This window comes from Myotis yumanensis, unplaced genomic scaffold, assembly GCF_028538775.1.
Source record: "Myotis yumanensis isolate MYYU_CA2020_CCGP unplaced genomic scaffold, mMyoYum1.0.hap1 SCAF_1, whole genome shotgun sequence".
NCBI lineage: Eukaryota > Metazoa > Chordata > Mammalia > Chiroptera > Vespertilionidae > Myotis > Myotis yumanensis.
Genome location: NW_027223752.1, coordinates 103,491,954 through 103,507,794, shown reverse-complemented (window position 1 = coordinate 103,507,794; position 15,841 = coordinate 103,491,954). Strand labels below are relative to the sequence as shown.

General features: G+C 40.6%; 1 protein-coding gene and 1 pseudogene across 6 annotated transcripts in view; one reads left to right on the top strand and one right to left on the bottom strand.

Moving 5' to 3' along the window:
* The first annotated feature begins 321 nt into the window (after positions 1-321).
* On the top strand, positions 322-815 carry LOC139004671 (60S ribosome subunit biogenesis protein NIP7 homolog pseudogene; annotated as a pseudogene).
* A 3,400-nt stretch (positions 816-4,215) lies between these two features.
* JCAD (junctional cadherin 5 associated) overlaps positions 4,216-15,841 on the bottom strand; it is a 49,622-nt gene continuing 37,996 nt past the window's right edge. For all 6 annotated transcript variants that reach the window (XM_070428699.1, XM_070428681.1, XM_070428724.1 and 3 more), the window contains one exon: positions 4,216-8,522. In XM_070428699.1, the coding sequence (XP_070284800.1) occupies positions 8,488-8,522 (35 nt within the window). In that variant the 3' untranslated portion in view covers positions 4,216-8,487. The remainder of the gene's footprint in view (positions 8,523-15,841) is intronic.

Here is a 15,841-nt window from a genome sequence, read left to right as displayed (position 1 = left end):
GCCTCTGTGATCAGGTACAAACCTCCCACAGCTCAGAGAAGAGCTGGGTTCTCCAGCTGAATCCACACCAGTGGCCAGTTGGGACTAAAAGGGCTGGCACTTAGCTTTCCATGGAGCTGTTGTCCCCAAAATTCTAAGCAATGGAGTGACCGACAGCATTTCCAGCCTGTGAAATAAATACAAGTTGACAGCCTGGGGGAAGATTTATGTGTGAGGTAGAAGCTTACCTGATGAGACTCAAACATCTCTGAAACTAAGTGCATTTAAAAGGATCCTAAGCAGGATCCGGTTTTTCAACAGTGGGAAAATGGGGCCCATGTCATGTTTGAGAAGATAGCAAAATACATCAGGGAGAATCTTGGGCTGCTGGACAATAGGCCTGATGGCACCTACTGTTTCATGCTGCACTCCTACTGGGTGTACTGTGTGAGTGAAAAGATCTTGAAGTTGGCTGCCAACATCTCTGGTGACAAGCTGATGTTGCTGGGGACCTGCTTGGGAAAGACTCACAAATTCCAGTTGCACATCACAGCTCTGGATTACCTCACACCCTATGCCAAGTACAAAGTGTGGATAAAGCTGAAGCAGAGCAGTCCTTCCGGTATGCAAACCATGTGTTAAAATCTAGATCGAAACACTGAAAATACTTCTCAGTATGGGGAGTGGTGGTGTACTCCATTGCAGACTGCCCTTTGGGTTTTAGGGTGGCAGCAAAGTCTACACAAGACTGCAGGAAAGTAGACCCCATGGTGATTGTGGTATTTCATCAAGCAGACATTGGGGAATATGTGTGACTTAAAGAAACATTAACTTAAAATGAAATCATCCCAAGGACTTATAGCTGTGTGGAAGGGCCAAGCTTTGTTTCCTGTGTCTGTGAAGACTCCACCATTATGTTGAATTTTGTCAACACTGTGATCTCTCCAGGAACTTGTAGTTTAATATTCTTCCTATTATGGAAAAAATGCAGGCTGGATTCAGAAATGGGTCAAAAATGGTGTTTTGGGTGTTTTTTACTAAATAGAATATTGTGTTTTATATTTCAATCAGAGGGCTTCTTATTTTCAGTAAAAGGTACTAATTGAGGATAAGAATAGCTTATTATTGTTATCTGTGATAACACTGCTTTCCAAACTCATGGTAAGAATACAACCGGTTTTCTTATTTATTTATTAACTGGAGGTCTAGTGCACGAATTCGTGCATGGGTGGGGTCCCTCGGGCTGGCTTGTGGAGATTGGGCCCCCACTTGTGTCCCCAGCCTCACAGCCCCAGCTCGTGCCCCCAGCCTCGGAGCCCTGCAGCACCGCCTGGCACCCCGCCTTGGTCTGGTGCCGCCCCTTCACCTGTTCCACCATCCCGCCCACACGGTCCCCTGCCCAGCTCTCTCAGTGCCTGGGATCTGAGCAGAAGCTCTGCCCCCTGCGGCTGCCCCTGGTCACCATCTTCAGGGCAATCGGCAGGGCGATTGGGCCCCTGCTCGCACCTGCCTTGGCCTGGCGCCACCCACTCACCTGCTCCACCATCCTGCCGTGGTCCCACTCTCGGCGATGCCTATGGGGGCTGGCAGTGCCTCCACTCCTTCCCCCTGCCAGCCCCGCATGGCCAACGCCCGCCATGTTCTGCACCACCCCCTGGTGGTCAGCGCATGTCATAGCGAGTGGTCGAACTCTCAGTCTCCTGGTTGAACTCCCAGTCAAATGACTGCCCGAGGGGGCAATTTGCATATTAGGCTTTTATTATATAGGATATTATGAAAGATAGATATTGCTATATGAGAATACTAGGCCATGAAATGAAAGTTGGATAAAATACTAAGAGCAATTTATTCTGCTACTTTTCCTTATAGTAGGTGTTGTGTGGTGTGGAAGAAAACCTGTCTTCTAAACCTAGTTCTAATACCTACCATCTCTGTGATGCTTTAAATCAGTGGTTCTCAACCTTCTGGCTATTTAAATACAGTTCCTCATGTTGTGACCCCAACCATAAAATTATTTTTGTTGCTACTTCATAACTGTAATTTTGCTGTTATGAATCGTAATGTAAATATCTGATATGCAGGATGGTCTTAGGCGACCCCTGTGAAAGGGTCCTTCTACAGCCAAAGGGGTCGCGAACCACAGGTTGAGAACCGCTGCTATAGATGAATCATTAAACTTTAATGAGCTGCATTTTCTTCTGTTTAAAAAAACAGCTTTAACCATCTATTTAAGAACAGTTTTTAGAATTAGGAATCATGATTGTAAAGTATCTAACAGTACCTGGCAAATGACAGGTGTTGAATAAATGGTAAGACTTTTTTAAAAAGGATCCCAAGCAGCCAAATTGTGAGCCTTGGGCTGATGTCCAGGCACATAAACACCTCAGTGCCCTGCTCTAACCTAAGAATAATATATTGGGAGAATTCAAGATTGTCAGCCTCTTGGCTGCTCCATAGCTATGGCGTGGAAGAGAGAGCATGATAAATTAGTGGAATGGGGAAGTAGACCACCCTGGTAAAAAAAAAAAAAAAGTAATGGCAGGGCTTCCTGCCCTGGCCATGACCTGGTCTGCAGTCATGTGCAGCTGTAGTTTTGAAATCATTTTACTTCTGGAGTTTTCAGGCAGGGCAAAAGACCCTATGGGACTTCCAATTTTTCCAAGAAATAGTTATATAATCTTTTAAAAAATACATATTTATTGATTTCAGAGAGGAAGGAAGAGGGAAAGATAGAGAAATCAATAATGAGAGAATAATTGATTAGCTGCCTTTTGCATGCCCCACACTGGGGATCAAGACAGCAACCTAAGCATGTGCCCTGACCAGGAATCGAACTGTGACCTCCTGGTTCATAGGTTGACACTCAACCACTGAGCTATGCCAGCCAGGGCAGTTATATAATCTCAAAGTTGGAAAAAACCAGTTAGCTCAATCTCTCTTCTCCACTTCCAAAGAGTAGGAGAGGTGGTGGGTCACAGCTAGTTAACACAGAGCCAGGCCCAGGATTGGGTTCTCTGATTCGTAGGTTTGGTCAAGGTCTTTTTCAGTTAAATTTTAATATATGGATTCAATTATCAACCAACTTGGAATAGCTCTTATTTTAAAACCCACATCTCAACATGATCTGAAATTTCAGACTACTGCAAGGGCACTGGTACACTCAAGTGTTGAGACCCACACACTCAGAGCCAAGGAAGGAACAAGGACAATAGTCTACAAAAGCTAATGGGACAGACAAGGAGCTTAAATTTGAAAGAAGGACCAAACTCAGAAACAACAGCTTATATGTTTATTGAGCTACTAGAAACCAATCTAAAGCATGTGCTTCTGCTTCTAGAATCCCAATACTAGAAATGAGATGGATCTTTGAACGAAGACCAAGGCTGGCCTGGATTTAAAACCTACAAGCTGCCAGACACACATTTATTTACTCTGTTCCCCATAAAGTACAGGTATACATTCACTTTCCATGCATGGAATGCCACAGTGTGCCAGGGGCTTTTCCGCTGGAAGCAAATTCCAGCAGGTGATAATTATGCAAGAAGTTCATCAGAAGGCTGATGAACCTTGGGGCTTCAGCAGGGCTGAAGATCTGCATATATTATTGCCTGCTGCCAGACAGCTGAGGGCAGTTCCCCCAACTTGATAATACTTTGTTTACCAAACCTTACCTTTGATATGTACATCTGCTTTGCTATAAGACAAAATGTGGGAATAAAAAGCCAGGGGTCTGGAGATTCGGAGAGCTTAGTCACTAGAATTAAGTTTCCCTCTGGCACCCCAAAATGCCTTCTAAATTCATATTTCTTCTCTAGTCTTGTCATTCATTTATGCACAGCCCTTCTCCAGATACCTGAACCCTTGTAGATGCGGAAAAGACCCCGGCACTTTTCTATGTATTTGATTCTTACAGTCAAGGAGTAAGAGAGGTTAGATTGGAAAACAGAATTTGGGGTAGAGAAGGGTGCAAGGCCACATGGTTAGTGATGGACTCGAAATGAAAACCAAGTCCCCACGTCAGCAAGCCTTTGTGAAAAACGTGAAGAGGAGCTTCAACACCCAGGAAATACTAGTATTTGGTGGAGACTAAAGGTGCTGGGACATTTTGGGCCACCTGTCCCTTTGTTACCTACACCATCTGAGCTGTGCTCGGTGCAGCTTGCTGCCCTCTGGGGACCAGCCTTTAAGGCTTACAGGGCAGCTCTGGCACCCACAGCCAAAGACAATGAACATAGGTACTTTCATGCAAAATCTTTATTTGGAACATGTGTGTCACTGAGCAGGTCAGTCATCCTGAAATAACAAGTCTTTACATTATGCAGAGAAATACAAGAGCTCCTTGAAGACATTCAGCTGCCCCTCTGGCTTCCACAGGGGAAAGGGACTACTAGTTGGGGGAGCGCTCCTCCTCACCCCAAATGAAGGCAGTGGGACAAATAGCCAGTCTTGCCTTTGGGTTAAAGTTTCAGTCAGAGGCCACAGCACAAGGTCCTTCTTGTCCCCTGTACTGAACACAGCTTTGACAAGGGCTCTCAAAAGTCAAAGCCAGGAATGTGCACACAGGCGCACTCTGCCCACCTCGCTGCACTGCCCATCTCGCGGCCCTGCTGATGAACTTAAGGATTGTTTCCACGGGCAGTTTGCTAGACCATACAGATCTTTCCAAAGGACTTTAATCTGAGTTGCAGTCTTAATCACTCCTTAACATGCAGGCTGGGGACCATTCTTTCTTTAATGTTATTTTATCATCTTCCCTGGGTGAGTCCCACAGTGGACCAACACAGAGTTTTGGAAAAGGACCTCCTACCATGCAGATTCTTAAAGGTCACTTGGAATGTGTCTCTTAAATCCTGTCCTGAGTAGCAGCTCTCCTCCCACAAACAGATGTACAGAATCTGCAATGAAAAGCATAACAAAAAATGCATCTCCCCCCTAAGCCTACTCTAACAGCTTCAGTTCAAGAAACACACTCCCATCCCTCACTCCATCCCTTACACTTCATGCCTCCTGCAGATGATCTAGCAGAACAATGGCCCAAACACAAAAGTAACTGCCTACAAAAACTTAGAAAACTGGAAGTGTTTCTCTAAGCTCAGATATTTAGAGAAAATTCTGCTGCGCTGGTCACTTTGCAAGATGCTAACCTGATACTTAACTGTGTATTATTTAACCATTTTAAACAAAACAAAACAACAAAATAGCCAAAACACATAAACATAATCCTTGGGGACCAGATGAAATGTGGGTTAATCTTATCTTCCATTGGTCTCTTCTGCTCAGAGCTGGGAAGTAGTTGTGTCAGTTGTGGAGAGGGCTCAGCATTTCCCCTCAGAAGCCCTTAAACCGAACTTCTATCAGAGTAACCCTTTTACTGTCACAAAAAATGGCCAGGGTCTAGTTTTACAACCATTGGAGTTTATGCACTTGAACTTGCATTAACACCAACCCTTCACCAACAGTCAGAACTTTGAGTAGCAAAAGTTCTACTTAGATTTTCCAAATGAATCAAAACCTCAACCTACATTTCTAGTATGGACACCAGGATCTCAGAGTAGACACGTTTTTAAGTGACTTTTAAAAAAGAAAACCCAAAGTTAGAAACACCATGGAAAAGGATTCTGAACCTGCAGTCAGGGGCTGCACTTCTAAGAAGTTGTCTGTGGTTTGCAGAAACGAAAGATTGAAAATGTTAATAAAGATATTTGGTTTTCAATCATTCAGAAATTTTCTTCAAAGAAGTGATTAGAGCTATATACCAATATTTTCCCCTACTTTTACAATTAAGAAATACAAATACATTTCATACATAATTCCTCATATAATTTTTAGTTCAAATGGTCAAAATTAGAACTTTTAATTTAATTTTATAAGCCCTAAATTATTAAACACCAAAAGTTAGTCAAACATATGAGAAAAACAATGACAAACACAAAATACAAAAAAAAAAAATTTCAGCCACAACTAATAACAAAGAGGTATGTATGTATGAGCAATAGAAGTAATAAAAGAATAACTATCATTAAATTCAAAACCTCTGGGAAAGCTATTTCTGATTAGATTGTATTATTTATCTTAGAATACACAAGTTTAAAAGTCAAATTTTCAAAGTTACTATATTCAAGCTGGAATCCAGAAATGAAAGTTAGAAGTATAAATATTGATAATTTCAACTAAATTCAGAATGGTTTCAGAAAACTATAATAATTTAGAATAAAACAAAATAAAAGTATCAAACATAAGGTACATTAATTTTTTTTCTCTTTAGGATTCTTCTCTTTCTCGTGAGGAATAAACTAAAATTTAATTCTTTTCATTAAAAGAAGTCTTTGTATGGGATCAACAAAATTTAGAAGGAAGTCAGAACACAGTTCAAATATATGTATGTATATATGTATGTGTCTATATGTATATGTACATATATATCTGCATATGTTTATATATATGTATATATATAAACATATGCAGATATATGCATTTCACTTGCATTTAAAGAGGGAAACATGTAACTGCCCTCATTTAGTTCTACCAGATTACTTAAGTGATTCACTGACCATGACAGAGTAATAAACCTCTTACTCACTAAATTTTTCCTGGGAAAAACAATCTAAGCTATGCCTAGCAGTCACTTGGCCCTTCTCTTTGTGTTGTGAAAACAAGAGCCTACTACAACTTTTCACAAAAGCCAAAAATCAGGAAAGAAGTGGCTATGAGTAATAGGTAGGAACCAAGACTACAGATAAGTGTATTCGAAATGATTTTTCAGAATTATTTAGATCCTGTACTGTTTATTACAGTCCAAATACATGAAGTTCTTATGAAATAAAATCATATGTTACAGATAAAAACAGGCCAGGAAAGCCCAGTCAGAATTGTTTTAGGGCCAAATTGCAGACCACCCAACAATTCACATTTTAGGAATCTGAAATGTCTAAAAATAGATCAGGTGGTTTCTCAAAAAAAAAAAAAAAAAGGGTGGGGCGGGGGAGAGAGAAAAGGAAAGAAGGACAAAAAGCCGAGAGAGAGAGAGAGAGAGAGAGAGAGAGAGAGAGAGAGAGAGAGAGAGAGAGATTTAAAAGAAAAAGAAAAAGAAGGAAGGGAAGAAAAGGGAGGGAGGGAGAAAGGGAGGAAGGGTGTAGACAAGAACCCATTCAGGAAATGTTAGCTAACAAGAATACCTTACTTAGAAAGAAGAGACAAATGCATAAAAATGCATAAACTTTGTGCAGGATAATGCAATAGTAAACACAGTAGAATACATAGGCCTCATAATACTTTTGTAATGGCATATATATGTCTCTAGCACATTTTTAAAATATGCAGAGATTAAGTAAGGATCATTCTAGATAAAAATACATATTTTTAAAGGGTGGGGGGAGAAAAGCATGGTCTCAGGGCAGACCCCCATAGATATACAAAAATGAAACTACACTTTTTGGTAATTCTAGTGGATATGGCAGCAAAAATTGTGGACATTGGCTAGTTTTGAGAGGATTATTTTCACATATAACCTTATAGTTATATTTGTAAAAAAAAAAAAAACTTTTGTGAAAAGTTTATTTAATCCTGTAAAATGTCTATATTGAGATCTCTTTCTAAGATAAAATAAAAATAGCCAAGTTGTGAGCAGGTAAGGGATATGTGCTTTAAAGCAGATGTGAACCCTCTGTGGGTCTCTCTCACACAAAGGGATACAGATTCTTAAATAAAATAAAACTCCCTTAAAAATCTGCCATCTAACAACTGTTTACATCATAGAAAAATAGCATTTTTGTAAAAAGAAATATAGTTACTTTGTTAAAATGGTCTATTTTAAACCAGCAATTATTTTTCATATAAAGAATTTCTAAACGTCCATACAGAAAATAAAAATAGATAATACTGAGTGCAAAGCAGACATGGCATGTTTGCAAACGATTAAAATATTTCATTACAAGATAAATTATATTCTTAGTAAGTTTTAATCTTTTAGGAACTTAAAAAGATATTGCTTTTAGTCTCTGATGGCAAGTTACTTATAAGTGAAGTTACTTCCAGCAGCAAAAGGCCAAATTTATTAGAAATGGATCAGATATAGTCATTCACATTTCCCTTAAACTCAAAGTGCAGAAACGCTGTCCCAAATTCCTTTACATGAGCATGGACCATAGGCCCTGGAGATGTGAAAGGGAATTTATGACATTCACAGTCATTTCAAAAATCATTCACTCTATTGTCCATGTTCAAATTGTCACAGAAGCAGATTAACACCAAACATTTTACCAGTTTGGCTAAATCCATCATGCAGGAGAGTCCATGTGACTCTTCTAAACACAGGTATTAACTCTTCATTTGTAAAAACAGATAGTTTCAATGGACTACTTCTTTACTTCCACAAAGTGATTCTGAAGGCATGACGAGTCTCCTGGTAGCAGGGGTAGTGATACCATAGAGCACTAACAGCCAGCAGTTTCCAGCTGATACAGAACACTCAATTTGCAACTATGGTGGATGCACTTCACTGGCATCTCATCACACCCGCTCCACCCTGCTAGGGTCATACGAATCTATAAAAAAAAAGAAAAGAAAATTAGTGGAATATTCAACTGGTCTGTTTCCTGTTTGATCCTCAGACCACAGATAAATATGTTTAGGGAACAAAATCTATTTCAACAATCTTGTTTTCACTGAGTGAAAAACTGTCATCAGAAAGCTGTTTTAAAGGGACATGTATTATCACCAATGGAAAAATGTGAGTTGCTTAATATTTTTGATGGTCTCTTCCTGCTGTTCATAATGAAATATAACTAACCTTAAATGTGATGCCTGTTAACCAGCAGTGGTGTGCTTGGCTGATACCAAGGATTATTTAAATTTTTTGGTAAATTACAATTCTAATGAAAGTTTGCTTTGCTGTGTGCATCTTCATGACCGAATGCTGTCACCGGAAAGCTTGAGGACCCTGAAATCCTGACTGTTTGGCCTCCTGCCTCTGACTGCCACCAGCCAGCCCAGGGGCTGGACACAGGCCTGTTAGCACAAATCTTCTGGGCCTTTCCACACATAGGTATGAGTCTGGACTGCCCACAGACCCATTCTGTAGCCCACACTGGAAAATCCCAAACTGGGCCCAGATGTCCTAGATTTCCCAGACAGGACACCACAAAAAAAAACAAAACAGCAAGCAGCAGCCCTAACCTGTCCTTAGTGCTGCAGCCGGTGATGCTGACTGTGACCACCTGCGAGTCATAGATCTCTGGGTGCAGGCAAACCTGAAGCTCACACATCTGCCTCCTATGGTCAGAAAGTCCTGCCACAGCAGCTCAAAGGTTTTCTAACTTTTTAGGAGAGGATACATAAAAAATCTGGAAGGATGGTACAATTTGATAGTTATAAGAAGTATTACAAACAATCACTTCTCAAGTCATCTGGAGAACTGTATTATGAGCTCACACAGATCCCAGTGTCTCCAGCATCACCTCTTCCTCACACCTGCTCAACTACAACATATTTACTGCATGAAGCCACAACTGTGACAACCGAGACAGCATCTAGAGCACTCCGACTCTGACACTGAACCAATAGGGCAGTCTTTGCATTTGGGAAGAGGAGTTTGCTGTTCCTCAAACGTGATTCACTGCACTAAGTGCCCATCAGACTAAAGCCAGCAGAGTCCCAAGAGCCAGTGCCTTCTGATTTCTTACCCAGAACACCATCCAGTGGGACGAGAGGGTGTTAACAGCTGAGCGCCACTATTGCGCTGCACCAGCCTCACTGGGAGCTGACTCTGATAGGGACCACCTGTGAGCAAAGAGGTCTTCTTCCCCACTGAGAATGAGGTGGGCGGTCACGTACGGTGGCTCTGGAAAGGGTGCACTGCAGCTGGTGAGAGGTGGGGAAGAGGCTGAGCATCTGGGAGGCCTCAAATCACATAGGCCTGGGCACTAACCAGCCCCTCAGGGCCAGGTACTTGGGGACACCTCCACAGAACGTGCCTGCACTCCAGAGCCCCACTGCTGAAGTTAGGGGCCAAAAGACAGAGTGGAAGAGAATTCTGAAGAACATGGGCTCCTTCCTCAGGTCATGGAGCATCTGGGTCCATTAAAAATGAGCCACATAATATTATTTTACATTTTCCAGTAGCCACGTTAAATCAAATAAAAAGAAACAGGGGAAATTAATTTTAATGCTATATTTTATTTCACCAAATAGACCCAAAATATCATTTAAACAGGTAATTGATATAAAAATTGAGACATTTTAGATTGTTTTTGTACTACGCCTTGAGCTCTGGTGTGTGTTTTGTACGTATGGCCCATCTCAGTTGGGATGAGCCACAGTCAAGTGCTCAGGACCACATGTGACAGGGCTACCACTGCCGCCAGGTCTAGAGAACAGAGAGGTTCTCTGAGGAGCTGGAATCCTGGCTCCTGTGGGCAATGTTTAGGTGAAGAGAAGTCACTAAGCCTGCCCCAGGGGATATTTCACATATTGCCACCCCCTTAAAGATGTGCTAATGTCTAGCCTTCTAATACCATTATGTGGCATCACCAAACCTTCCCAGATTTCCTCACTGCAGCCCTGAGGCAGTCTCTCCTCCACACGCACATTAAGAGGATATATGGAAGTGAATGGAACACTATCTGTGCCTGGGATTACATTGTGAATTGGAACATAATCCATCTAGTGGAGAGAGCATTCTGTTCCCTGACTTAGTTTTGAGCTGCTGATTTCTTAGCCAGTGCCCCAAAAGCCCACTGAAAAGATGTTAGCTGAAATGCCCATCTTTAAACTGAGATAAAGATACTTCATGATGATAGGTACTATAATACCACATAGATAAATAGATAATAAAATTCTGGAAGGTGGTGTGGGGGGGGGGAAGCACTTATAGATAAACATGGTATATTCTCATTTTGAAATTCCATAACAAAATCTAAATTTGAGTGGGCTGTGCATTTAGGAGCAGTGAAGTAGTTCTGATACATTGGGGTGATGGAGGCAGGTGTGGGGTGGGGATAGAGATGAGGAGTCTTGTATTCAAAATAAAACTTAGCAAGCCCTGGCCAATGTGGTTCAGTTGGTTGGAGCGTTGACCCATGCACTGAGAGGTTTCGCGTTCAATTCCCAGTCAGGGCACATACCTAGGTTTCAGGTTCAGTCCCAGGCAGGGTGTATACCAGAGGCAGCCAATTGATGTTTCTCTCTCACAATGATGTTTCTCTCTCGGTCTCTCTCCCCCTTTCCTTTTCTCTAGAATCAATTAATGAGCATGTCCTCCACTGAGGATTAAAATAAATGAATAATAAGATAAAATTTAGCGAAAGTAAAACAAAGTCCAAGTTTACCAGCAACAAAGCTTTATTCTAATTTGTAAAGCAACACTGAAGAGAAAATTTAACATTTGTGAAAAATTTTACTACTTCAGTCATAAGATTTCTCCAAGGAACTAATTTGAATACTGAGGCCTGATGGCCATCACATGAAAGGCCAATAGAGTTTCACCTGGGCCACTGCACATGTAAGAAATCTTCCCTAGTAGTGTCTTGCTATGCAATTACTTCAGAATGGCTGGGGTAGCTGTCTGTCATCATAAGTTGTTCCCTGCCTTCAGATTTTTGGTCATTTTATTATACTTTAACAAATACATCAGAAGAGAAGAAAAAAATACTTCTACTTGTTAGTAACTATGGTTAAAAAAAAAAGAGGCCACAGGGGAGGTGTTTTTAATGGCTGAATAAAATTAAAATTGGCATTATCTAAGTGTTTTCAGATACCTATTGCATCCCATTCATATGGTAAATGGTAAGCTAAAATTGAGGGCGTGCTTTATTGAACTAGAAATTTTATGTTATAAAATACTACCTGTAATATGTGGCCAAAGACTGGGACATAGAAATCTTTACAAACAGGTGTTTTATTTTAATAGGATTTGTCTTATTTTAAAGTCCTTATAATTCTCAGGATGAGGTAGGACTGATAAAATCATCCTAATTTTATAGATAAAGAAACTCACCTTAAAAGCTACAATGTCTTCTTAACTAGCACTTACATATGAATGGGCATATTTTGGGGGGAACAGGAGAGGAGGAATTATGCTGAAGCATAATAAATCCCCACAGCCCCAAAAATGGGTCATGTAACATTTTTCCACCATAATGGCAAAGGTTCTTGTCCTCAGCAAAGACCAAATTTGTCAAATGAGATGGTCAAAGAAGGCCATGACAAATCAGTTATTTCAACCATGTAGCATTGAGGAGAACCAAGATGGCGGCATAGGTAAACACCGGAGTTTGCTGCCTCGAACAACTACTTCAAAAATACAACTAAAAGATGGAAAGGACATCATCCAGAACCACAGGAAGGCTGGCTCAGTGGAAATTCTACAACTAGAAGGAAAGAGAAAAGCATACCGAGACTCAGAGGAGGCGCAGTGCTGAAGTAAAATACTAAGGTGTGGAGTGCATGCGGAGCAGGCTGGCGGCTGAGGGCACGGTAGTCGGTTTTCAATCGGGAGGGAGTCTTAGGCTCTGAGCTCCAGTTCCGGGCAAGTCTTTAGGGACCCAGACTCATACGGGAGAAGCGGGACTGTCTGGCATCAGTCAGAACCCGAGGGCAGCTTTCTCTCCGAGGGGCTTGCAGCGATTACTGGGACACTGAGAAGCAGAGCCTCTGAGGGCAGGACTGAGAGCAGCCATAACTGCTAGCCCTGCCCTGTTGATCCTGTGGGACCTGCCCTGCCTAAGCCCTGCAGGGAGGCTTTTGCTGGATAGCTGCAGGCAAAGGCTAGATTAGCACCTCCCTAGAGATCCAGGAGCCAGGAAGCCCAGAGGTCAGAGTGGGACCATCCAGTTTGTAGCTCCGTGGAACCATAAAAGACACACTCATGGGGCAGACTCAGTGAGCACCAAAGCCCCATTGAAGCAAGTCTTGCCCCAGAGGGGTGTCTCCAGCACAGAAGTTCTCCCACTGCAGACACAGCTGATTCTCACAGCCAATTGGCCTGGAGGTCAATTCCTCCCAGTGATAACTACAACAATCAAGGCTTAATTACAACAAGACTGTGCACAAAGCCCACAAGGGGAGGCACCAAGAGTGTCTTCCTCAGGTAATGGAGACACTTAGCACAGAAAGGCACTCTATCGACACAGCGAAGCATAAAAAATGCCGAGACAAAGAAGCAGGACACAAATGACAGAAATGGAGGAAAGCAAACTGCTGGATATAGAGTTCAAAACCACACTTTTAAGGTCTTTAAAGAACTGTCTAGAAGCCGCCGATAAATTTAGTAAGGCCCTCGAAAAGACTGGTGAGACCGCCGATAAATGTAGTGAGATCTTCAAGAAATCTAGTGATACCCTTGATGTTGTGATAAAGAACCAACTAGAAATTAAACATACACTGACTGGAATAAAGAATATTATACAGACTCCCAACAGCAGACCAGAGGATCGCAAGAATCAAGTCGAAGATTTGAAATACAAAGAAGCAAAAAACACCCAACCGGAAAAGCAAAATGAAAAAAGAATCCAAAAATACTAAGATAGTGTAAGGAGCCTTTGGGACAGCTTCAAGCGCACCAACATCCGAATTATAGGGGTGCCAGAAGAAGAGAGAGAGCAAGATACTGAAAACCTATTTGAAGAAATAATGACAGAAAACTTCCCCTACCTGGTGAAAGAAATAGACTTCCAAGTCCAGGAAGCACAGCGAACCCCAAACAAAAGGAATCCAAAGAGGACCACACCAAGACACATCATAATTAAAATGCCAAGAGCAAAAGACAAAGAGAGAATCCTAAAAGCAGCAAGAGAAAGAAAATCAGTTACCTACAAGGGAGTACCCATACGAATGTCAGCTGATTTCTCAACAGAAACTTTGCAGGCCAGAAGGGAGTGGCAAGAAATATTTAAAGTGATGAATAGCAAGAACCTACAACCAAAACTACTTTATCCAGCAAAGCTATCCTTCAGAAGTGAAGGTCAGATAAAGGGCTTCACAGATAAGAAAAAGCTAAAGGAGTTCGTCACCACCAAACTAGTATTATATGAAATGCTGAAGGGTATTCTCTAACAAGAGGAAGAAAAAGGTAAAGATAAAAATTATAAACAACAAAGTGACAACAAATACACATCTATCAACAAGTGAATCTAAAAGTCAAGTGAATAAATAATCTGATGAACAGTATGAACTGGTGATTGTAATAGAATCAGGGACATAGAAAGGGAATGGACTGACTATTCTTTGGGGGAGGGAAAAGGTGTGGGGGGTGCGGGAAGAGATTGGACAATAATCGTGCACCTATGGATGAGGACAGTGGGTGGGGAGTGAGGGCGGAGGGTGGGGTGGGAACTGGGTGGAGGGGACTTATGGTGGGAAAAAAGAGGAACCAATGTAATAATCTGAACAATAAAGATTTAATTTTAAAAAAATCATGTAGCATTTTGCATAAGGCAAAGAGCAACATTGGCTAACACTCCTAAGAATCATACTGCATTTCTGGGAAAATTTAAAAAGCGCCAAGTAGATGTTTTTGTTTGACAAAAATATTTGGATTCTTCTAACTGAAACAAGTAATCTTTTCCATCTACTTTTAAATTCTTGGATTTCATCCTTGCTTATATGGTTAATTATGACAAAGAAGGCAAGGATATACAAGGGGGTAAGGATAGTCTTTTCAATAAGTTATGTTGAGAAAACTGGACAGAGACATGTAAAAATAAGGCTGTATCATTTTCTTACATCATATAAAAAAGTAAAAATGATTTAAATACTTAAATATAAGATTTGAAATCATAAAACTCTTAAAAGAAAACTGGCAGTAAACTATGTGACATTTATCTTAGTAATATTATTTTCTGATATATCTCCTTGGGCAAGGATAACAAAAGAAAGAGTAAACACATTAAACTATATTAAACTAAAAAGTTTTTGCACAGCAAAGGAAACGATCACCAAGAGGAAAAGGCAACCTACTGAATGGGAGAACATATTCACAAATGATACATTTGACAGGGGGTTAGTATCCAAAATATATAAGGAACTCAGACAACTTAACTCCAAAAAAAATAAAAAATCTAATTAAATAATGTGTAGAGGACCTAACTAGACACTTTTCCAATGAGGACATACAGATAGCCAACAGACATATGAAAAGATGCTCAACATCACTAATCATTAAGAAAATGCAAAATAAAATCACAACAAGATATCATTTCACACCTGTTAGAATGGTTGCCATTAAAAAAAAGATCAACAAACAACAAGTGTTGGCAAGGATGTGGAGAAAGGGGAATGGTTGTGCACTGTTGGTGGAATTGTAAATTGGTGCAGCCACTGTGGAAAACAGTATGGAGGTTCTTAAAAAAATTAAAATTAGAGCTGCCATTATGACCCAACAATTCCACTTCTGAGTATTTATCTGAAGAAAACAAAAACACTAATTCAAAAAGATATGTGCAACCCTATGTTTACTGCAGTATTATTTATAGTAGCCAAGATATGGAAGCAACCAATTGATAGATAAATGGATAAAAAAGTTGTGGTACATATATACAATGGAATATTACTCAGCAATAGAAAAGAATAAAATGTTGCCACTGTGACAGCATGCATGGACCTAAATGGTATTATGCTAAATGAAATAAGTCAGATAGAGAAAGACAAATACCATATTATTTCATTTACATGTGAAATCTAAAAATAACAACAACAAAAACAAATGAATACCGAAAACAAAACAGAGACAGTCCTACAGATATAGAAAACAAGCTGATGGTTGACAAAGGGGATGGGAGATTGGGAAAATGGGTAAAATAAATAAATAAGAATCACCACAAGGTTCAAACCTATTTCAAAACAAGTAAAAAGAAGCTGAAAGAAATAT